The sequence below is a fragment of the Excalfactoria chinensis genome, chromosome 2, assembly GCF_039878825.1.
Source record: "Excalfactoria chinensis isolate bCotChi1 chromosome 2, bCotChi1.hap2, whole genome shotgun sequence".
NCBI classification, from domain to species: Eukaryota; Metazoa; Chordata; class Aves; order Galliformes; family Phasianidae; genus Excalfactoria; species Excalfactoria chinensis.
Window position 1 is genome coordinate 91,208,303 of NC_092826.1, and position 24,262 is coordinate 91,232,564.

General features: G+C 42.7%; 1 protein-coding gene across 3 annotated transcripts in view; it reads right to left on the reverse strand.

Moving 5' to 3' along the window:
* CNTNAP2 (contactin associated protein 2) overlaps positions 1-24,262 on the reverse strand; it is a 624,497-nt gene that overhangs the window by 157,254 nt on the left and 442,981 nt on the right. For all 3 annotated transcript variants that reach the window (XM_072329823.1, XM_072329822.1, XM_072329821.1), the window contains one exon: positions 17,579-17,735. In XM_072329823.1, the coding sequence (XP_072185924.1) occupies positions 17,579-17,735 (157 nt within the window). The remainder of the gene's footprint in view (positions 1-17,578; positions 17,736-24,262) is intronic.

Genomic DNA, 24,262 nt, shown 5'->3' on the forward strand with positions numbered 1-24,262 from the left:
GAATTAGAATTATTAGGCATTATCCAGGTTATTGTGTGCTTCTATTTTATTAATAGATTGGATGTGAATCAAATAAGATCTAATGTTACCAATGCTGGAATCTACAGGAATAGTCATTTGAAGCTCAGTTATGATGCTGTTAGTCCATCAATTAGGCTTTTCTTAATTGGAAAAGACAAAACCTGGAAAGAAATCTTAGGCAAAGAGGATGGCCCTGTATCATAGAGTGATCACTTCCTTTCATCCCACTAATCAGGATTTCTAAAATATGACCATGCATCACAAAGGCGCATGCTAAGAGAGCTTATTTTAATGGCTTATTCTGTTTTCCAAGCAGGTGTTCCACCTGGGCTCTGTATCATGCACTGGCCATGCAGGTATGGTGTGCAACTGGAAAATACTCTGTTAAAAAAAAAAAAAAAAAAAAAAAAAAAAGGAGAGAATCTGTGATGGGTGAAAAAGGTAAAGTGCACTTTGAAGCAGGGGACGCCCTGCTGGCACTGCCTATCGCATCCACCGCAAACACATTTTTGGCACATTTGCCCACTAATAATGATTCTATCTGACATGCAACTTCATAAATTTGTACGACCATTAATTATCTATTAGTTTAAAAGGCATGGTTGTGAGCACTCTACAAGTATTTGCTGCACAAATTTTAGTGCATCATTCAAACTGATATATCAGAGTATGCAAAAGTTGAAGGTTTTTTTTTTTCTAATCAGTTACAGATCAACACAGAATGGGACTCCTTAGAGATTTATTTCCAGGTTGCAGTAAAAATGTTTCTGGATTTCTGAAAACTGGATTTTCTCTTGATGGGGAGCTTTGGGTTAAAATTGGTACAAAACTCCAGCAGACTTCTACTGTTGAAGACAGAACGGCTGCTAAACTGTTGTCTCTTTGGTACTAAATAAAAGGGCTTAATCAAATTCGACAAGGAAGAATGTCTTCAAACTGTTCCTGCCTGGATTCAACCTGTGTCTCATTTCCCCCTCCTCACCCGAACTTGTGCTGCTGTTCTACGTTCTGCCCCTGATGCTGCAATGCTGGCTGCATCCCGCCCCCTCCGCCCTTCCCCCCCCTTTCGTTCATGGTGATGCTGCCTCCCTGCACTGCGTCGTACTTCTTTTTGCTGTAGTTGCTGACAGTTATGTTATGATTTCAGGTCTGAGCAATACTTCAGGCCCAGACACAGATGGATAGGCAATGCTTTGATTAACTTAAGACTGGTGTTATGTGGTTACATATTATCTGTCAGATACCTGATACTAATTTGTCTAATGCCTCACTTATATTAGTTATGCAGGAGGCTGCCCAGCCCTACATTAACTTTCTTGGCCATTTCTCGACTTGATGCAGGAACAGCTCAAAGAATGAAATGCTACAATTGTGGGGAGCCTGGTCATCTACAGAGGGACTGTAAAAAGCCAGCGCAAGCAAATAAAATTGCTCATACTATTCCACATTGACCCTGTCCCAATGCAGGAGGGGGTTGCACAGGGCGAGAGAATGCCAATCCAAACTCCCTGTTGCCGCACAGCCCTGCGATCTGCCAGGAAATGAGAAGCATGTGACCGCTCTGTGACAGCAAATACAGTCTGGAATCGGTCAGCCACTGCTTGGCCACCTCACTCAGACCAGCCACCGCCGGCAGTGCAGGAGTGGATCTGGCCACTGCCCAGTCAATACCGCAGACTGACAATACCATGACTCTTATTTCAACAGGTGTCATGGACCCCTTGGGGACAGGCATAAAGCTTTCTTATTAGGATATTCTTCTGTTACATGAATAAAATTCTGTTTTTCCAGGACTTACAGATGCTGATCATGCTGGGGTGCTTAACATAATGGCATGGATACCCTCACCCTCTGCTTTATTTCTACAGGGCAAACGATTAATTCCTTTGCAATCTTTGACTGGACCTGAAGTCAAGGACCAAATTGGTGGATTTGGGACGTGAAAAACAAACAAACAAAAAACAAAACAAAACAAACAAACAAACAAAAAAACCACATTTTTACCATGCTTAGTAGACAGTTGACAGTTATTAGGCCTACTGGATACTGGAACTGATGTTACCATCATGAAACCCTAATTCTGCTATTGTGGCAGTTAAGGGGTACACCATATGCTTGGTATATGTTTGGTATCTTGCACAACAGTACCTACCAAGTGATCATCAAACACGTTAATCAGACATTGAAATTGCAGCTAACATGGTTAAGGGAGGGGGGAGTCAAGGGTGATCTGCCAAGGGTGATCTGACTATGATATTGCAATAGCTGCTGGTAGTGCTTAACTAGCCAGCAGATTTGGAGTATCTTCTTGGGGGTCTGGTGTTGGACGCTCACATCTTCTAAATGATGGCCACAGATCTTCTCACATGGAGTCAAGGGTATGCTTATATTTCCGCAGCAGCCAGTACCCAGTGGATTCCTGCCTGTCTGGTCTGTCTGTGGTTGCCATCTGTTGCTGCCTCTACTTCTGTTCTTGACGCTGGGAGTGAGCCTGTCAGAGAAAACAATGCAGGTGTCGACTCTAATGACCCCTGAGTAATTGGGGAATTTTTGGCTGCAGTATGCGAAGCCAACTAAATCTTCCATAGTGTGCTTGGCTTTTTCAGTGGTAGGTGATCTATTTTATACCTGTGCTCTTGCCATTCATTATGCCTCATTTCAACAAGACAGTCTGCGCCAATAGTGATTTGCTGAATTGAATCAGGGTGGTGAACAACAGAGGTAGTCATCTGCCCCTTGTTAGGTGCATGTACAAAGGGATCTGGTACAGCGAGCTCCTGTGGTAAAGGGCAGTAGCGACGGGGTTGCTTATTCTCCAGCAGCCTCAGGGCCCTTGAGCAGGCAATGTTAAATGGCAGGCCCTGGCCAACGTGTGTCCCAACATATCAGCAGTGGGGTGGGTCTGGTTTCACTCCAGCTCACCAAGTGCAAGGCTGCAAGGCAGCCAGGGCTACGATCCAAGGGAAAGTGAGACCTTCCCTGGACGCAACACTAAGGTCCATGTGACAATCGAGATGGAGAATGATGCCCCTATACATCTGCCCCTGGGTATGGTCCTGTTTTGCAGGTCAGGATATGTCTACGCGGTTATACCCATTCGACCTATGGGTGGTGCCTGCAGCCTGGGCAGGCTGGGAATAGTGCCTGCCTCGCCATGTGACATCCAGTGATTCCTCACAGAGGGTTCGCGTTGACGGCGGAGTATGGAGACACTGACACCAGAATGCGATGACCACGTGTATCTTGATGGGAGCGTGCGCTGGGTCCTAGGTACTGTCTTTATCTGGCCCCAAATATTTCATAATACACGCACGACTGCACGGCTTGCTTGTTGGGCAGCAAAGAATGCGAATCACACTTCCCATGCACTGACTGATATAGCTGATATGCTGAATTCCCTTGACACCGGACTGACTCAGACAAGGATGGTGATAGACTTTCTGCTCTCTTGGACTGGTCTAGGTTGCTCTGAGATGGAACAACACCTAGACCTGAAAGGATTCTGCTGTCTTGACTTCAGCGCGAATGCATCTTTGGCCATAGACAAGATCCGATGGGAAGCGAAGGACATAGCTGACTCAACGTTCCAGACAATCAAGGACAAGGACTGGGGTTTCTTTTCCAAATTGCTTAGTCTTCCCAGTCAACTTAGAATGTGCTTGCTGTGGGTGTGATTGCTTTAGTGGTTATCTTGTTTGAAGAATGTTTGATTCCTGTTATAGTTCATATTGTTCACCATGATTTGTATCAGGCAGTTAATCGCCTTCTCACAATTAATTTAGTTTTAAGTGCACCACATGGAGATGGCCATCAACCACTATCCACGCGTGACTCTGAAACATCGCATTAGCAAAGAAAGGGGGGAGATGTTGGGGTACTAAGTTGTCTTTGTAAGGATTTATGAGTGCATACAGTAGTTCTGAGTAGATAGAGTGTTCTAGAATAGCTGAGTTAGGCCTGTAGGTTAAGAGTTAGTGGGCGGGGGGGTTTAGGTAGGTGTGTGTACAGGTTCTTTCGTGTGCATCGGGTTTTGCGCAGCAGGTGTACGCATCTGCGTGGGATTTAGGATGGTATGTAAGGAATGTGATGCAGCATTAAATTGAGAGAAGACATCATGGCATCCATGTTTGTGCCTCTCCCCCAGACAGTCGAGGATCCAGGATAAGTCGGGTTAATTGGCAAATATGTCACTTCATCACCCTCTGTGTGAAAAACTTACTAATATCTAATATCTAACCTAAATCTCCCCTCAGTTTAAAACCATCCTATCACTATCCACCATCATAAATAAGCATTGCCCCTCCTCTTTATATGCTTCTTCAAATCTTGGAAGGCCACAGTGAAGTCTCCCTGGAGCCTTCTCTTCTCCAAGCTAAACAAGCCCAGTTCCCTCAACCTTTCTTCATGGGAGAGGTGATTCAGTCCTCTGATCATCTTAGTGGCCCTCCTCTGGACCCATTTCAAGAGTTCTTTGTCTTTCTTGTTCTGGGGACTCCAGACCTGGACACAGTACTCCAGATGGTGCCTCACAAGAGCTGAGCAGAGGGGGACAATCACTCCCCTCTCCCTGATGTTCACTCCTCCTTTAACACAGCCCAGGATATAGTTGGCCTTCCCAGCTGCAAATACACACTGCTGGCTTATGTCCAGCTACCAGGACCCCCAAGTCCTTCTCCACAGGGATGCTCTCAAGGGGTTCTTCTCCCAGTTTGTATAAACATCTGGGATTACCCCAGCCCAAGTGCAACACCTTTCATCAGCCCAAAGAGACGAAACCAGAATGCACCAAATCTGGACAATGTGTTGAATGTGGTAGAACAATCTAACTAAGACTGTCAATATATGCCATGGTCTTCAAATTGTTCTGAAGCCTGGCATTATATCATGTTGCAAGAAAAATGCTGCCTTCTTCTCTGGAGTGATTCTGGAAGTCTGAACTTTCAACTTAGTTAGCATCTTGATATAGCGGTCAGAGTCAAAATCGTGTCCAGGTTCCAGGAAATCCAGAAGGGCTACCGCTCTCCTATCCAAAAAGACAGTGCACGTCACCTTACCTGATGAATGCTGTGATTTCAGCTCATTGGGGTGACTCCATGTCTTGTCACTGATAATCACATGATCCAGGAAACTGTCATTTTCAGCATCATAATGATTAAACAGATCCTGAAAATCTTGCATATGGTGTTCTTTCTGTTCCTCTGATAGCATCTGTTGGACCCACTTAGCACAAACTTTCTGATATTTAAGCATTGCCACCATTGCTTACAACTCATTCAGCTCAATATGCTGTTCCCTGAATGTAATCTGCTGATTCACAAGGACGAGCTGATTGAATTGCTCTTCATTTTGTGGCCAGCTGCACATGGCCTTTTGAAACATGGTTTATTTTAATGTCACTGCTACCACTGCTGAAATACAAAGTTCACTGGCCTCACTGTGCTAACATCTGGTGTTTGATCTCCGGAAGAGTTCAGCAGGCATGGATGAATGTCAGCAGGTGCAATTTTTCTCATACGGAGGAATTCAGTTACACACCTTTGATTCATATGGACTTCCATGTCAGATACCATCTTGTCAGACTTCCCCTCTGCTGCCATCAGTCTCATGGCAACAAAATTTAATGGAAGATTAGAGGGAAGGTTCAGCCTCTACTGCAATATACCTCTGATAATGTGAACCAACATAATAAAAGAGGAGACATTACTTTTGGAGTGGCTGAAGTGTATAGCAGTTTAGTCCAGCTAATATCTGCACATGAATAACCATAAATATCAAGGTGCTTTCTGTCTTCCAAAAATATATGGCAAAAATTTTATTTACAAAAGTAGAACTGCCAAGGAAAGCTAATATTACAGAGAACTAAATAAACAATGAAATTTTTGCAGCAGCCTTAAATTTGAAGTGAGTTACTTACAAATATAAAAGCTGTAACTAACAGGATTAAAAATATCACAAACAAAAGTACGATTTAAGCAGAGCTAGACAACACTTAGAAGGTTTTGATGAACTACTTTATGATTCTATATAGCACAAGAACCATATTAGGTTCACCCAGAAACAAAAGCTCTGCTCTTTTTTTCACAGGTTATAGAGTCAACAATATATTCTAGGCTGAAACTGAAAAGCAAAGTTTCAGCGCTTACTAACATGTCTTGTCTTACGACAACTAAGCTTATTTTCCAGAACACTGACAAATAGGAGAGAGGAAAGTGATATTATCTTTTGAAACATGTACTTAATTACAACATGGATTGACTCAACAGAATGTTTAAAAAGAGGTGTTTTTGTTGGGTAATCAAAAGCAGGTGCAACTGTAAGATATAGGCAAGACAAAGTTTACAAGGGGTTGTTTCAGTGGAAACTACAGAGAAAAATAGTTATCCAGATTTTTTTATTTTTATTTATTTATTTATTTACTTATTTTTAAGAGCTCGTCTCCTGAAAATCTTAACAGTATGATCAAAGACTCTCTCCACCTAGGACCCAAATTACAAGCATAAACAGGTCCATCTTTTGACACTATTTACTGAAGCTAAATTATACTCAAGACATAATACTGATAGTACAACAAGAACAAGTAGTACAGGTAAGGAGGACAGAAAAGTTATAAGGGATTAGATGACCTTAATACACACAAAAAAAGTACCAGAATGATGAACTTTCTGGAAACAAGGCTGTGTCACCTGGGAAGAATACAGGGATGCCATCTGGACTTGCAGACATTGGATCAGGAAAGCCAAGGTGCAGGCAGAACTGAACTTGGCGAGGGACGTGAAAAAAAATAAGAAGAATTTCTACAGGTACATTGGCCAGAAGAGATAGGCCAAAACGGGTGTACCTTCTTTGGTAAATTTAAAATGAGAGTTGGCTTCAACGGATGAAGAGAAAGCTGAGGTACTGAATGAGTTCTTTGCCTTGGTCTTCACTGGTGGCCGAGATTCTAGTCTTTCTCACATCTCAGAGCCCTGCATCCCCAAAACTCTATGTGGGAACCAGGGAGGTAAATCCTTCCCCACTGTAAGGGCAGAGCAAGTCTGAGAGTGTCTCATGAGACTGAGTATGTACAAGTCTATGGGGCCAGATGGCATGCATCCCGGGGTTCTGAAGGAGCTGGCTGAGGTGTTTGCCGAGCTGCTCTCCATCATATTTGAGAAGTCGTGGCTGTCAGATGAGGTCCTCGATGACTGGAGGAAGGGTCACGTCACTCCCATATACAAGAAGGGGATCAGGGAGGACCCAGGGAACTACAGTCCGGTGAGTCTCAGTTCTGTGCCTGGGAAGATCATGGAACAGATCCTCCTCAATGACATGCTCGATCACATGAGGAATGAGCGAGTGATCTGAGACAGCCAGCACGGCTTCACCAAGGGAAGGTCATGCTTAACCAATCCTGTGGCCTTCTATGGTGGAGTGATGGCATTGATGGACAAAGGGAAGGCAACTGATGTCATTTACCTAGACTTGAGTAAAGCCTTTGACATGGTACCCCACCACATCCTCATCTCCAAATTGGAGGCATGTGGTTTTGATGGGTGGACCACTCAGTGGATAAGAAATTGGTTGAAAGTCCACAAACAGAGGGTGGTGATGGCTCTGTGTCTGGGTGGAGGCCAGTAACAAGCGGTGTCCCACAGGGATCTGTCTTGGGACTGGTGCTCTTTAACACCTTTATCAATGACATTGATGATGGAATTGAGTGCACCCTCAGCAAGTTTGCTGATGACACCAAGCTGAGTGGTGCAGTTGACACAGAGGAAGGAAGGGATGCCATTCAGTGGGACCTCAACAGAGTTGAAAGCTGGGCCCGGGTGAACCCAATGAGGTTCAACACGGCAAAGTGCAAGGATTTGCACTTGGGCCAGAAGAACCCCAGGCATCTGTACAGACTGGGAGGAGTAGTCCTTGAGAGCAGCTCGGCAGAGGACCTATGGGTACTGATGGATGAGAAACTTACCATGAGCCAGCAGTGTGCTCTTGCAGCTCAGAAGGCAAATGCTATCCTGGGCTCCATCAGGAGAGGGGTGGCCAGAATGGACAGGGAGGTGATTCTCCCTCTTTACTCTGCTCTTGTGAGGCCCTATCTGGAGTACTGTGTCCAGGTATGGAGCCCTCAGTACAAGAAAGACATGGAGCTGTTGGAAAGGGTCCAGAGGAGAGCGACAAAGATGATCAGTGCACTGGAGCACCTCCCCTATAGAAGGGGAGAGGCTGAGGGAGCTGGGCTTGTTCAGCCTGCAGAAAAGAAGGCAGTGGGGTGACCTCATTGCAGCCTTTCAGTACCTGAAGGGAACCTATATCCAAGAGGGGAGCAAACTCTTCAAAAGGGCTGATAATACCAGGACAAGGGGAAATGGATTTAAGTTGAAAGAGGGTAGATTTAGGTTGGATGTTACGGGGAAGTTCTTTACTAGGAGAGTGGTGAGGTCCTGGAACAGGCTGCCCAGGGAGGTGGTGGATGCCCCGTACTTGGAGGTGTTCAAGGCTAGGTTGGATGGGGCCCTGGGCAACCTGATCTAGTGGTTGTGGAGGTTTGGTGGCCCTGCCAGGAAGGGGGGTTGGAACTTCATGATCTTTGAGGTCCCTTCCAACCCAGGTCATCCTGTGATTCTGTGAACTATGTTTATATAGCTACACTGACAATCAGATTGGTATTTAGCACTAGTCACTTAAGTAAGTGAGGAACATTTCCTCACTTTTTTCTCCCCAAAATGATCAGTTTAAATTAACAATGAAAGATAGGTTTAACTCACACATTTTTCCTAGGTTTGAGACTTAGATCTCCTCATTTTGCAGACTGTCTATCCCTGCCCTGTCCTTTAGGCAGAAAATTTTGTCATAGTGTAAATAAATTTGCCCTTTCAATTTGTCCTTGAATTTTTCAATCTTGGAACACCAACCTTTTTAATAGGATCCAAGTACATTTGAGTTATTATAAACGGTATTATGGGGACTATATGCTTTATTGGTGATTAGAAAATGATTATTTGAGAGGCACTGTGAGAGCCCTTCTTTGTTTTCTGGCTAAAAGCTTGCTTCCTGAGGTATTTCTTGTGATAAGACTCACTGATTTACTGATTTATGGAGGAGGCAAGTGATTGGTGCTACTGTGTGACAATGAACATCACTTTGTGGACATTTGAAAGCACCTTCCTTCATAGCTGTTTGCCTCCGGAAGAGAGTGCTCAGGAGTGTTTACGGGCAGAAAATCTGGCCTGTGACTGAATAGCTCCAGCTTGGTATGGGAAAAATGGGGAACGATACCATTGTGTTCTGTGAAAAACAGGATGCAGGTGGGCATCCCTGCTCCCTCTTATCTGCTGGCAAGGCCTGGAAGATGGGGACAAAGGAATTTCTGCTGAGATCCCAGTGCCATGCCAAGGAGAGCTGACTCAGTCACATTGGATTTTAGCTGTCACTCCAAAGAGAGCTGACTTGACCACTTTGGACTTATAAGTAAGTTTGTACTGCCACTGGAAATTGTCACTGTGGTCACTGTCATCATCAATGGAAAAACAATGCCTGATGACCCACCACTACTGAAGATCAATGACTGAACTACAAACCACACTGGATCCATAGTGGTGATTATCTCCCTCTTGCTTCCTACAAAGACTCCTTGCTTCTATTTCCTATCTTTACTATCACCTGCCTTCTCTTTCCCATCACCCTACATCATAATAGTGTCCGTCCTCCCCTTCCCCATCTCCCTGATTAAGACTTGTAATAAACTGGCCGGACTAACATTTGTACTGTTATTTCTTAATCTCACGCTGGTTATACATATATCAAAGAACCTTCCCTCCCTCCTATAAATTGGAGTGAGTCAGGCATATAGTATGCAATTCAAAAGCATGGTAATAAAGTAATTAATTTTTTTGAAGTTTGTAAAGATTCCCCAGGGAGATAGTTGAGTCACCATCCTTGGATGCATTTAAAAATTCTTTGGATGTTGTGCTCAGGGACATGATTTAGTGGAAGGTTGTTAGGGTAGTATGGTTAGGACATGTTTGGACTTGATGATCTTTAAGGTCTTTTCCAACCTGAGCAATTCTATGATCACTAGGGCTTTTGTTCTTAAAAAAATCCTAAGACACCATGAGATTCTAACAACCCATGACAACATGATTGTGGCCAAAGGAGGCTGCTGATGACTGAGAAGTTCTATTTCTCCCTTTGATCACAAAAAACAGAACTTTTTGGGGCTGCAAAAGATCCTGGATATGTGTCTTGGGGAAGCCAGCCCTGAAGCAACCAGGCTGTGCTTCTCTAGTCTTTCAAGCAGAGGTTCAGTAGCACTTTTATCAGCATTAGGTGAAGATAGAAATTAAAATATAGTAGCTTGAGTGCAAAGGCCTAAGGCCCATGGTATTTGAATCTGGTCCTTTCAGAGCTCTGACAATTCCGAACTACAATTTAACAAAATAAATACATTAACTTGCCAAACGTTGATGTAATTTTTTCTTTCCCAATGGCTCAAGTGTAGTTTACTGCCAACAATTCTTGCCTTAAAATAAAAATCTATGAGGTATCTCATACCTGTAAGAGATACAGAGTGTCACTTCCACCTGAACATCTGTATTACTCCCCCTGAGTCTCTGAGCCTCCCAGACCACTAGAAGAAATAAAATATCGTCAAAGCATCCAGTGTTGCTGACACATCATGAGCAATACCCAGTGCAAAATCCAGTAGCACCAATCAAATGCTGGCCCATGAAAGAATGTGAACCTTCACCAATCATCACTCAAATTGTGTCAACATACATTGTCATGGGAAATTGTATAAGTGTCACAATGTGCCGGACCTCTGTAACAGGGGAAAGCTCACCTAATCATTGGTTCATGCTGTGAAAGGGTGGAGTGTATGGAAAACTGCTGATTACAGCCTGTACCTCTGATTAACCACCTGAGGCAAGCAATGAGTCAGCTGCGGGAGCACAGGTGAAGGTAATTCAGCTGTGCTACCAGAAGGGGTGGAGCTTGGCTGACTACCACTGGGGCAGGTTCTTTTTCTCTGGAAATTGCTATTTTGTGGTATTTACTGCAAACCTTCAACATTGCTGAGCATTTTCTGTTTATTGTAGTTTATTTCTCTCTCTCTCTCTCTCTTTCTTTTTTTTTTTTTTTTTTTTTTTTTTTTTTTTTTTTTTTTTTTGTAAAAAAAAATCTGTTTATCCTCTGTTTACCTATTGAATGTATACTTGTGTAACAGTACGGTACCCTAGAGTGCTGATGGAGCTGGCAGATATGGTTGCCAAGACACTCTCTCTCCATCATCCTTCAACAGCTGATATGGTCTATCTGGACTTCAGCAAAGCCTTTGACACTGTCCCCCACAACATCCTTGTGGAGTTGGATGGGCATATGCTCTGATGGGTGAAATGCTGGCAGGGCCCAAAGTGTTGTGGACAAAGGCATTAAATCCTGTGGTGGCCAGTCATGAGTGGCATCCCCCAGGGCTTGGTACTGCAGCCACTCCTATTCAACATCTGTATTAATGACCTTGATAAGGGCACTAAGTGCACCCTCAATAAGTTTACAGACAACACCAAATTAGGAAGGAGTATTGATCTGCTAGAGAGGAGAAAGGTGATACAGATGACTTGGATAGACTGGATTGATGGGCCAAGGCAAACTGTATGAGTTTCAATAGGGCCAAGTGTCAGGTCCTACATTTTTATCACAACAACCCCAGGCAACCCTACAGGCTTGTAGTTCTAAGCTGCTTGGTGGATAGGGACTTTGGTGTACTGATGGACATTTGGCTGAATACGAGCCAACAATGTGCCCAGGTGGCCAAGAAGGCCAATGACATCCTGACTTGTATCAGAAACTGTGAGATGAGCAGGACTAGGGAAGTAATACTTTCCCTGTACTCAGCACTGGTGAGTACTGTGAGCACCTCAAGTACTGTGTTCAGCTTTGGACATCTGAATACAAAAAGGATAATGAAGTACTGGAGTAGGTTCAAAGAAGGGCCAGGAGGCTGGTGAAGGGTTTGGAGAATATGCCTTATACAGAATGACTAAAGGATCTGAGGCTGTTTAGTCTGGGGAAGAGGAGGATGAGGGGAGACCTTATCGGTCTCTTCAAATACCTAAAGATGAATGCAGCAAGAGTGAGGTTGGTGTTTTCACACTGGTGACAGGACAAAGGGAAATTATCTCAAGTTGAGCTGGAGAGGTTTAGGTTGGTATCAGAAAAAACTTAACAGAATGGGATGTTAAGCATTGAAATTGATTCCCCAGGGAGGTGATTGAGTTTAAAAACTGTTTGGATGTGGTGCACTGGGGCATAAAATTTAGTAAAGGGTTGTTAGAATTAAGGTAGTATTGTTAGGTTGCGGTTGTACTTGGTGTTTTTAAGATCTTTTCCAACAAGAACATTTTATGATTCTAATCTAAACTGTATAGGAACCATTGATTCAGCCTGAATCACTGATTGATCACCAGAGGAAAGGACTGGATCAGCTGTGGGAGCACAGGTGAAGGCATTTCACCTGTGTGACTGAAAGAGGTGGAGCCTCCTACGCCCCATTTAAGGACTGAATGCCACTGGGGAAGGAACTCTTCCTACAGGTCTTTCCTTTGTGAAGTTTTTCCCCTGTGGGCCTAGATTTCTGGATATGGGTGAGCAATCTCATTCTGTTTGTTCTTCCTTTCCACAATTATCTTTCCAATTGTAACACATATGTCATAAATGATATGTAAATGCATGTAAATACAAGCTGGTCTTGAGATTCTTCAGCTATTGGAATACTAAAGAATGCATTTGCCAAGTCCAGGATATAGTGATAAGTTTTTATCTCCTACTCAATATGTCTATTAAAGTGGCAATATTGGGCATGGCTGCCTGAACAGGCAGTGTGATCTTACTTATCTATAATCCACTGTAATTTTCCATGTGCCATCTGACATTCACACTCTCCGTACGGGAGAATTATATGAGCTATGTGCAGATCTCATAATCCTAACTTTTTCTAATTCCTGCACAGTCCTTGATTTTGCCCTTCTGGGAGACTATAGTGTCTTACATTAACCATCTGGTGTTGTTTCGGCACAAAAATAGGCTCATGCTTTGCATGGCCTCTCAATATCGACTGGACCACCCAGACACTAATACGCCTCTGTCCGATTCTCTCTTACAGTTGTCTGGAGAGACAGACCTCAAAATTTCTATGCCCATGATGTGCTCTGGTACTGAGGTAATAGATATTTTATAGTCCTGGGGTGGGAGACACCTGACCCCCAGTTTCTACCATGTTTGGGAGATGGGAATGGTCTGTCCTCTGAAAGCACCAGTGATTACTCTTTCTGTTTGAAATTTAATTGGGTCACTGTAGACAATTGAAATTTTTTTGCCTGCTGTAACTTGTACATTTTTCCAGGTCCAAGAAGTCATTAGTTTAACACAGGGCCTCCAGTCCCATTTGGAGGCCCTAGTTACAGGGGAACTAACATTCCCTGTCATGCCATAAACTTACTGATGGCGAGGTCATTTTCCTCAGGTGGCCCAGACTTAGCCTGAGTCACCTGAGGGAGCTTTCTCCTTTTACTGGGGACTATGAAGTCCTCTAAGTTCCAAGTTATTATTGGTACTTGTTGAATTATTCATGCTCCTGATCTTTTGGAAACATCTTGAAATTTCTGATCATTTTGTAGTTTTTTTTTCTACAACTGAAGTAAAATGTGATTAGGCTGCCAATTGATCTTGTCCAAGGCTCCCCCAGATTGTATGAGACCATTAAACATTTGTTTCTGGGACACCTGTATGGGGCTCAATTGGAGTGCCCATGGGATAACCTCTCTGATCTTAATAACTGACAGAACCTCAGCTCCTTATACCACTCTAATTATACTTTGTTACTAGGCATTCTGTTTTCCTCAGATTGGCTACTGACTGGGTAGCCTATTGGACAATGGCCTCTGAGGTCACTAGGGGGTTCAGTATGGACACTAAGGTTCCATAAAGGTGGGAAGGAACCTGCTGTACAATCAGGTCTTATGGCTGCTGAAAACTTTGCTGAGTCTGAGCTCTCAAACATTTCTTCATATTTTGCTTCTTTCATGCCTAATTCATGAATTAGAAGGTCCTCCATGGAGGACCATAAATCCATGTGCAATTGTGTGTCAGTCTTATTAGGCCAAGTCACACAGCATGCTGCCATCAACCAATCTATGTAGTAAGGTGATCTCAGAAATTCTGGGTTATGCTCAAGGTTAGCCCTATCTAGGGGGTAATGTTCTCCCCCTTGACCCATTTAAAGACACTCCAAAGAAAGACCTTGTAAGTATTTTTAGCTTGGCTGGCTTGTCAAATGTTAAAACCAAAATAATTAACATGGTGCAAAGGTGATACAGGACTGTAACAACAAAGGGACTAGCAAGGATAGGATGGTATTTCAAGGGAAAAGTAAAGGTACTCATCCATCTCCAAATATCTAGTCTCACAGGAAAGACGCCACAAGAGAGGGATCTCCAACCAAAGATCCTTCCCCAGCGGCAGTCAGCCCTTAAATGGGGTCTAAGAGAGGTAGAGCCAGGCTCAACTCCTCTGGTCACACAAGTGAATTGCCTTCACCTGTGCTCACAGGGCTGACTGTGTATTCTCCCCAGGTGCTCAGTCACTGGTTCAGGCCATGACTCAACAGTTATGATACAGCAAGAGACATTAGTCTTTTAGGTACTGCAATGTAGTATGCATATAGTAACAGTTTTCTGGCAAACAGCACACTGCATAATATACTTGCGTTTTTACTTTTCTTTACTGAGTCTCTTGCAATGCTAAGTTTCAACCAGGCAACATGAGCAAAGGATGTAGAATGATTCTTCTTCAAAAAGATGGAATTTTGCTACTATATGGGTGAAGAACTGACATGATATTTTCAATTTTGCTTTGATAAAAGTGTCCACACCAAGTCTGGTATGTGACACGGACACACACACACACAAAATGAGGCTCCTCCCTTCCCTTTTTCCTTCCCTTCATCAGGGAGATGTGCAATTCATGAAGAAAAGACAACCACTATAGGCAATAAGCAGAGTTAGGCAATAAGCAGAGTTAGGCACTCAGTGAAATACATTGGGTTGAGCAGCACGAGGGTGATTTCATCTTCAAGTAAAGCACTGAGAGCTGAGTCTTTAAATTTTAATTTAGCATTCAAATAAAAAATGGAGGAAGAGGAGAACACAATGGACCTATAGATAGATAGACCTATAGCACGCCCTAACAGAAAAGCTGTGTCAGTAAGGTTCTTTAAAGTCAAGATCTTAATCTTCAATCAGACAAAAATATCTGTATGTGTCTTGGTGAGACCTAGCAGACTTTTGTTTTTGATTATTTTATTTTCCACTCACACATTAATTTTGGAGTTCAGAAATATATAGAATACAAGTGTTCTGGGAATAGCATTTTATATGCTCTATGGAATACAAAATTGTACATCTGTATTTTCATTTATTATCATTAACATCTCACACATTTCAGCTCCCCAAAAAGTGTGGGATGTTTCTGAGAGTAGTAAGTACAGATAGCAATTTTGATAGACTTTATTTTTTCCAGTACCATATTTTTATCTATCCAGTCAGTCTGTAATTTAAAAGTAAATGGATGAAGACCAGCTATGACTGGACCTATGACTGGATTAACTGCGGTCAGGTGAATACAGCAAAATTTGAAGCGTAACTTTCAAAAATGATGCTTGCAGTAGGATGCATGTTGCTCTAGCTTAACAGTTTTTACATATGGAGTAGGTAAAAGATACTGCACAATATGCATGATGATTCCTGTTTCCTCATCCTCAAATATGCTAGTTTTATGTTCCTTGAGGATGAAATACAGTTGAACAGGACTGGATACATAAGACCAAGGTAGGAGATAAGGCAAGCTGTCAAACAGTCGATGTCCATATATGTATAGATGGGTGTTCAGTGTGTGTTGCAGGGGAGGGTGGGGGGTGTTCTCAGTTCTATAAAAGACTCATCTCCTCAGCTCTCTGTTTGCTGCTTTGTGGCTTAAACATCAAGGGAAACGTTTCCTTAAAATCAATAAATAGGTTGACTGCTAAATGACAAGTGGTACCAGTTTGTTATAAATGAGGTCACTATCTCATACAAAAATAGAATAATAAAGGAGAAAGAGAGAAAAAGCAGGGGTATTTGCAAGTTCATATTCATGACTAATATAAGCCTCAAACTCCTAGTGCCCTTAACCTGTATTACAGGATGTAAATCTGGCAGACCCTTTGAGCTATGTATTTTTATTGTCTGTATTTGCATGAAACATTTCTAAAGGAGTAAGAGTAATTTAAATGATCCTATGTTTACCTGCATTCCACACTTTAGATGCTAGCTGTGGGCTGTCAGTTAGCAATGAAATGATTAGCTCTTTCATAACTCCAATGTAGCAGATATTGTCTGCATGAAACCATTGGCTTAATACTTGCTGTGAAAGAGTTGCTCTGTGCTTTATCTTGAACAAAACTAATTTTTAAGCAACTTACATTAGTGATTTGGTTTATTTACACTCATGGTCATATGAGTAGGTGCAGCACTTAGGGTCATAGTTAAGTGAATATGGTAGAGTGACAGTTGAACTTGGTGATTTCTGTGGTTTTTTTTTAACTATAATGAGTCTGATTCTATGATAAGGAAGAAGTTTTTACTATGGAGGTAGTTAGATGCTAGAAAATGGTGGCCAGAGAAGTTATAGATGACCCATCCCTGCAAGTGTTGAAGGCCAGGCTGGATGGGGCTGTGAGAAACCTGGTCTTATAGATGTCCCTACCTATGGCAGGGGGTTTGGAACTGGATGATCTTTAAAGTTCCTTCCAGCCCAAGCCATTCTATTATTCTATAACTTTAAGTTGTTATTAATGAGAAAAGTGGTCATAGAAGATAAATCTAGTCAGACACTGAACACTGCATACCATTTGAAAAATACCATCTGTACTATAAGTATGTACTCTCAATCATCAGACGAAAGAATATTAAGTTATCTTGTGCAAATTGTAGTAGCTTATTCTGAAATAAAAAGCCTTGTTCTGTGATAATCTTCAGGATTAGTTCTTGGTACATTTTTTTTTTCATGAAAAATGGATAATGAGGGTTAGAGTCACTAGGTGAGTGACTTGAACTTGTATCTCTCACAGTGCTCAGGCAAATGCAGCATTAGTATTCCATAAATGAGAAATGCTAGGGAAAAAAAAGAAGTTACAGAGACAAAATTAAATACTATATCATTATGCAACTGAATATCACGTAGACAAAGTTGCATGGACAACCAAAATGATGGTCTTTCCTATTAGGACTTGACTTTGCAGCTCTAACTACCTTCTCTATAGTTAAATGTACTTGAAAACCTAAAGACATTATTTATATTTGGCAGTCACAATTAGTGTGAGTAAAATGGAAATGAAAACATGGGTAGATACTCTGAGTAAGAGAAATCAGAAACATAATATTTTTCCTTCATTCTGTAATAGGGAAAGAAATATTTTAATAATAGTAATTTAGAATAATTGCAGTAGCTGTAAAAGTTAGGAGATTCTGGTCATCCTCACCATTGTTTATAATCAGCATCACAGTTGCAGTAGTATTTGGGATCAGTACAGTTGCGTTCAATTCCACAGGCACATTTCTGAATACCAGGTCCTGATCCGCCCCAGTAGTAATGCTTCTCATTGGCTTTTCCAACCCACCAGGTATATGGATTCCCTTCTGCAAGGAATAAAAATGAAAAATTATTGTACATCACAGAAGTAGATCTCCGTTATGTATTAACTGGGCTCAGATGTTTAATACACAGACATTTGCAACACATAACTGGACTGCCACTTTGCATTTCTGGCAAACAAATGCACTCAGTTACTACTGAACAATTCAAAGGACTTTGTCAGGTAAACAAAGCACATTTCTTTTCTGTATTCACATGATTTATAATGACTGAAAATAATTAAATGATTTGATCTAGTATGTTCTCTCAGTTTTGTTATGGTTTTATAATTTGGTTGGTGTTGGTATTCCACATCAAAACATCATGTAGGATAATGGGAGTTAAGGGGACAAGTTTTTTTTCTGCAGACTGCCTTAAATGGGCATGTGGGGAGCGGCACCGGAGGGGAGGTCAGGAAGGGGACGGGGTTTTTCTGCCCGGCGCCCGGCGAGGAGACAGCGTGGTTGGAGCTTCCCGCCTCCCGCAGCCCGTCGGTGAGATTGGATTTGGTTTTCTCATTGTTGAAACTCTCTTGTTGTTGTTTAGTGTTACTGGGTTTATTAAACTGCCGTTCGTTCTCAGATCATCCTTTCTTCATTTTTTTTTTTTTTTTTCCTCCTAGACCCATTCGCGGTCTCCCTTCCCGTCCCCTCTCCCGGAGCGCACGTGGCCGCGCCGCACCGCGCTGTTAGGGAAGTACTTTTGTTCCTGCTCCCCTGGGTTTGTTCCCTTGTCACGAGGGAGCTCTAGAGAGAACCCCGTGACATTTTTGGTGGAGAATGCGAACAGCGTTCTGGGCAATGTTTTGGGCAGTAGTGAAGTTGCTTATTTCAGCAGCCCTGTACGTAGGACTGCAGGTCCTTATGTTCCTGTGGTCCCGGCTTCAGAGCATCGTGTTGTGGGGGTTAGTTGTACAATCATTCTACTCATGGAGACCAGTGATAGGGATACCTGACTGGCTCCCTTTCAGCCTAACAAACATCACAGACACTGTGCTCGGATTGGCTTATGAATGCTCTGAGTTCCTTAAGTATGATTGGGGTGTCAAATGGGATATGGTGTTGTTAGTCTCTCTGATTATAACAAATATAGTAACTTACTATAAAACACAGAGAGACTGGCAAACAATAGTGAGAGACTTAGGAAAAAGGCCAGAAGCATTGGGACTCCCAGTGTCAGGTAACCTTACTCCTGAACACCAGAGGGACCTTGAGAAATGGTGTAGCTCAGGGGGATCTCAGAACGAACAGCTTATGATGGAGATAGAGAGTCTCAAAAATGAGATCCAAACTCTAAAGGAAAACCTCCAAGTCAATCCCAACAAACCACGGGAAACACCAGCATCAGTGTCAGTCGCCCCAGTGGAAGGCCAGAGATGGGAACGTGGATCTTCACGTCTGGAGCGGAAGGAGGAAGTAGAGGAAGATCCCGGTGAGGGGCCCTCCCCAAAACCACCAAAGAAGGCAACTCAGAAGACTAACAGACATGGAGAGGATAGTGATGATGAGGGGGAAGTCACCATTTCCTCTACTCGTAAACCTATGAAAATTACTGAAATCCAAGGCACGAGAAAGGAGTTCACCCGAGTCCCAGGTGAAAGCGTCGTCACTTGGCTGCTTCGATGTTGGGACAGTGGGGCCGGCAGTGTGTCCCTAAGCTGCAACGAGGCTCGTCAATTAGGAAACATCTCTCAAAACCCATCTGTTGATAGAGGGATCAGCAGATGTCTGGATGGAGTTGCCACTCTCTGGGACAGAATACTATCAGCTGTAAAGACAACCTTTCTTCTCAGAAGTGATTTGGAGCCTGTACTGAAAAAATGGAATATGGCTGAGGAAGACATTCAGTGTTTGAGAGAGATGGCTGTGGCAGAGATGCTGTACAATCCCATGTTTGTCCCTGAGGACCCACATGATGGCCATGACCCAGAGAAGGTGAGCACTACTCCTGAAATATGGAAGAAGCTCATACGGTCAGCACTGGACAGATATGCCAGTGTACTATTAGCAGCCGCTAACTGGTATGAAGAGATGGATAGAAGACCTCAAATCTTTGAGCTTATCCTTGCACTCCAAAATACGGAGAGCACACTAGCGCCAACCCGTTCCTCCATTGCAGCCATCTGCCAAGTGGGGGACAGACTGGACCAAGTAGAGAGAAAACTAGACGGCTTGCTGAAGAACTGGTCCGTGGCAAGGAATAATAGCGAACCTGTGGCAGTCTCAGCCATCAGACGCAAACGTCCACCTGCTCGAGTGAATGACCACAGTGAGCCTATGTCACGTGGTGCCCTGTGGAATTACTTGCGTGAGCATGGAGAGGACATGAGGAAGTGGCACGACGAACCCACTTATGCACTACGAGCATAAGTGAAAGAATTACAAAAGAGGTCAGTCAATACTGAAATTGCCTCTGCTGCTGTGGGTAACCAATAGAGGGGCCCTGCCCTCAGACGGGGGGGGAGAGGGATAATAGAGTGTATTGGACTGTGTGGATTCGGTGGCCTGGCACATCAGAACCACAGAGATATAAGGCACTGGTGGATACTGGTGCACAGTGCACTCTGATACCCTCAGGCTACAAAGGGACAGAACTGATACATATACATGGAGTGACTGGGGGTTCGCAGGAACTATCTGTGTTGGAGGCCGAGATAAGCCTCACTGGTAAAGACTGGCAGAAACATCATATAGTGACTGGCCAGGGGGCTCCCTGCATACTTGGGATAGATTACCTAAAAAAGGGACATTTCAAGGACCCCAAGGGATACCGATGGGCTTTTGGAATAGCTGCTATAGAAACAGACAACATTAAGCAGCTGTCTGATTTGCCTGGCCTATCAGGGGACCTGTCTGCTGTGGGCTTGTTACAGGTGGAAGGACAAAGGGTACCAATTGCCAAGAGAACGGTACACAGACGACAGTACCGTACTAATAGGGATTCCTTGCTCCCCATCCATAGACTAATTCAACAACTAGAAAGTCAGGGAGTAATTTGTAAAACCCATTCACCCTTCAACAGCCCCATATGGCCAGTGCGTAAAGCCAGTGGAGAATGGAGGCTGACAGTGGACTATCATGGCCTTAATGAGGTCACACCCCCATTGAGCGCTGCTGTGCCAGACATGTTGGAACTCCAGTATGAACTGGAATCGAAAGAGGCAAAATGGTATGCCACCATTGATATTGCCAATGCGTTCTTCTCTGTCCCTTTGGCCACAGAGTGTAGGCCACAGTTTGCCTTTACTTGGAGGAGTGTTCAGTACACCTGGAACCATTTGCCCCAGGGGTGGAAACACAGCCCAACCATTTGCCATGGGCTGATCCAAGCCACGCTGGAACAGGGCGGTGCTCCAGAGCACCTGCAGTATATTGATGATATCGTTGTGTGGGGTGATACAGCAAGGGAGGTTTTTAAAAAAGGAGAGCGGATAATCCAAATCCTCCTGTCTGCTGGTTTCGCTATTAAGAGAGACAAAGTGAAAGGATCTGCCCAAGAAATTCAGTTTCTAGGGGTGAAATGGCAAGATGGGCGTCGTCACATCCCAACAGATGTGATTGACAAAATTACTGCTATGTCTGCACCCATGACAAAAAAGAGACACAGTCCTTTCTGGGTGTGGTGGGCTTTTGGAGGATGCACATCCCAAATTATAGCCTCATTGTAAGCCCCCTCTATCAGGTGACCCGAAAGAAGAATAACTTCACGTGGGGTCCTGAACAGCAGCAGGCCTTTGAGCAAATTAAGCAAGAGATAGCCCGTGCTGTGGCCCTAGGGCCAGTACAAATGGGACAGGATGTGAAGAACATCCTTTACACTGCTGCTGGGGAGAAAGGTCCCACTTGGAGTTTGTGTCAGAGACCCGAGGCCGACCCCTGGGATTTTGGAGTACTTTTGTTCCTGCTCCCCTGGGTTTGTTTCCTTGTCACGAGGGAGCTCTAGAGAGAACCCCGTGACAAGTTTATATAATCGTAATATGTGGGTAGGTTCCATAATTATTTTCATTTAATTTCAAATTCGTATATTTAGCTGTCAGATGGATCATTCAACATTTATGCAAAATGTTTCATTGAGACATATATATATATATATATATATATATATATATATATATGCACAAAATAGCTTTTGTTTGGAAATTAACCTATTTTCACCTGAAAGCAAGCATTCTTATCATGGTCTCTCCATCTGGTCCAAAGGAAAGCAAAAAATCCCTAAGCATCTTAACCATTTTTAAAGAATCCATGTAAAAGTTTTGATTCAATACCAGAGCAGTGGTAATCTGTCCTTTAGTATTTCTTGGCATTGAGTCTGTAACTTCATATTTTCATATACATTTCTAAGTTGATTTCTAATGGTTTTGGACAAATGAAGACTCTTAAATATAATTTTAAAAAGTAAATAAATCCCATCCTTATTTAGAAGTCACTTTTTATGCCTCCAGTTCAATGCTCATATGAGCATACATGAGCTTAACTTCAAACTTATGAGAGTAACTCAGCCAGTTGCAATATAGTTGGTGCTTTTTGGCATTTAGAAAATGCGTTGGAACTCAGCATTTATACATTTCTCTTTTATTTATTTTTTTCTCCCACCTGTACTGCTGTGCAACCTATTTTCTCATTAAATCAGATGAAGCCATTAGCATGAAATTCACTTATTAATAAAATTTATAGATGAAATTCTACATAATAGATTCTATTTTTTATATAATTTTCTGTTTGTACATCTCTTCTACATCTCTGAAGACTGACATCTCTAATTGTAAAAATAGCCACCTTATACTTAAATGTGATCATCTAGACCATAAATTTACTTCTACATACGTGGAGAGAGATTCAGACAAATCTTTAAAGAAAATTCCAGAAATGGAGTGAGTAAACAAATATGATGAGATGCATTAAGCAAACAAAAACAAATAAAACAAACCCTACAACTTTCTAAAACATATACTGTGTTCAGTTATTTTTACTGTTAGATATCATATAAAATACTACTTTTGAAAATAAAATAATGAGAAAAATTCATGGTTGATGAAGGTTTTTATTTGTTGTTAACATGCTGCACAGTATGACCATTCAGCCTACCACTAATGCAGAGGGTATGGTAGTAATAGAATGACCTGAATCTTGGATCTAAATGGTCATTTTGGGTTCTGTGAATTAATTATCATGGAACTAATTGTGAGCTAAAAGAACATGGCATATGGATTGTGCAGCAGCATTTTCAAGTTGTAATATGAGCTATCAGATATGAAAATATGCAGTCTTGGCCTTCAAAATATTGTTTAATACAAATTATAATGATAAATGTCTTCCCAACAGCTAATGATAGAATGTGGTAGCTTCCTGATGGGTATTCTTAGTGATATTCTTATTCCCTCAGAATAAGAAAATATGAAAAGGAGGCAGGAAAACAGAATGGCTTGGCAAGGATCTGATAGCCAAACTGAGGGAAAAGAAGGGCAAGTATAGACAGTATAAGCAAGGACATGTTGTCTGGGAAGAATACAAGGATGTTGTCTTGATTTGCATAGAAGGGATTAGGAAAGCTAAGGCACAGATAGAACTGAACTTGTCAAGGGATATTTAAAGCAACAAGAAAAGTTTCTACAGGTACATAGGTCAGAAGAGACAGGCTAAAGAGCATATCTATCTCCCTTGTTAAATGAGAAAAGAGAACTGATTACAACAGATATAGAAAAGGTTGAGGTACTCAGTGAGTTCTTTGCTTTGGTCTTCACTGGAAGCCAGGATTCTCACATCCCTGGACCACACATCCCTGAATGTGAACCTCAAGGTGGGAATTGGGGGAGCAAACTCCTCCCCACTGTAAAAGTGGAGCAAGTCCAAGTCTAGCTCACTAGACTGAATGTGTATGAGTTCATGGGGCCAGATGATATGGATTTCAGGGCCCTAAGGGAGCTGGCTGATGTGGCTGCCAAGTTGCTCTTCCTCATTTTTGAAAATCATGTCTGTCAGGCAAGGTCCCCAGGGACAGAGAAAAAGGGAAACATTGCTCCCAGTTACAAGAAAGGGAGGAAGAAGGACCTGGAGAACTACAGGCTGACTCACATCTGTGCCTAGGAAGATCATGGAACAGATCCTCCTGGAAAACATGTTAAGGCATTTGAGAGATGAGCAGGGGATCTGAGATGACCATGGTTCATCAAGGGAAGATCATCCATGACCAATCTAGTGTCCTTATATGATGGAGTAACAGCCCTGGTGGGCAAAGGGAAGGCAACTGATATCATCTACCAAGATTTCTGCAAGACCTTTGAGGCAGTCTCCTACCACATCCTAATCTCTAAATTGGAGAGATATGGGTTTAACGGTTGAACTACTGAGTGGATAAGGAATTGTTTGTGAGGTTGCAGCCAGAGATGAGAGGTGTCTGGTACTCTTTAGCATCTTAATCAATTACATAGATTATGGTATTGTGTATGCCTTCAAGAAGTTTGCTGTTGACACAAAACTGAGAAGTGTTGTTGATACAGCAGAAGGAAGGGATGACATCCAGAGGAACTCTG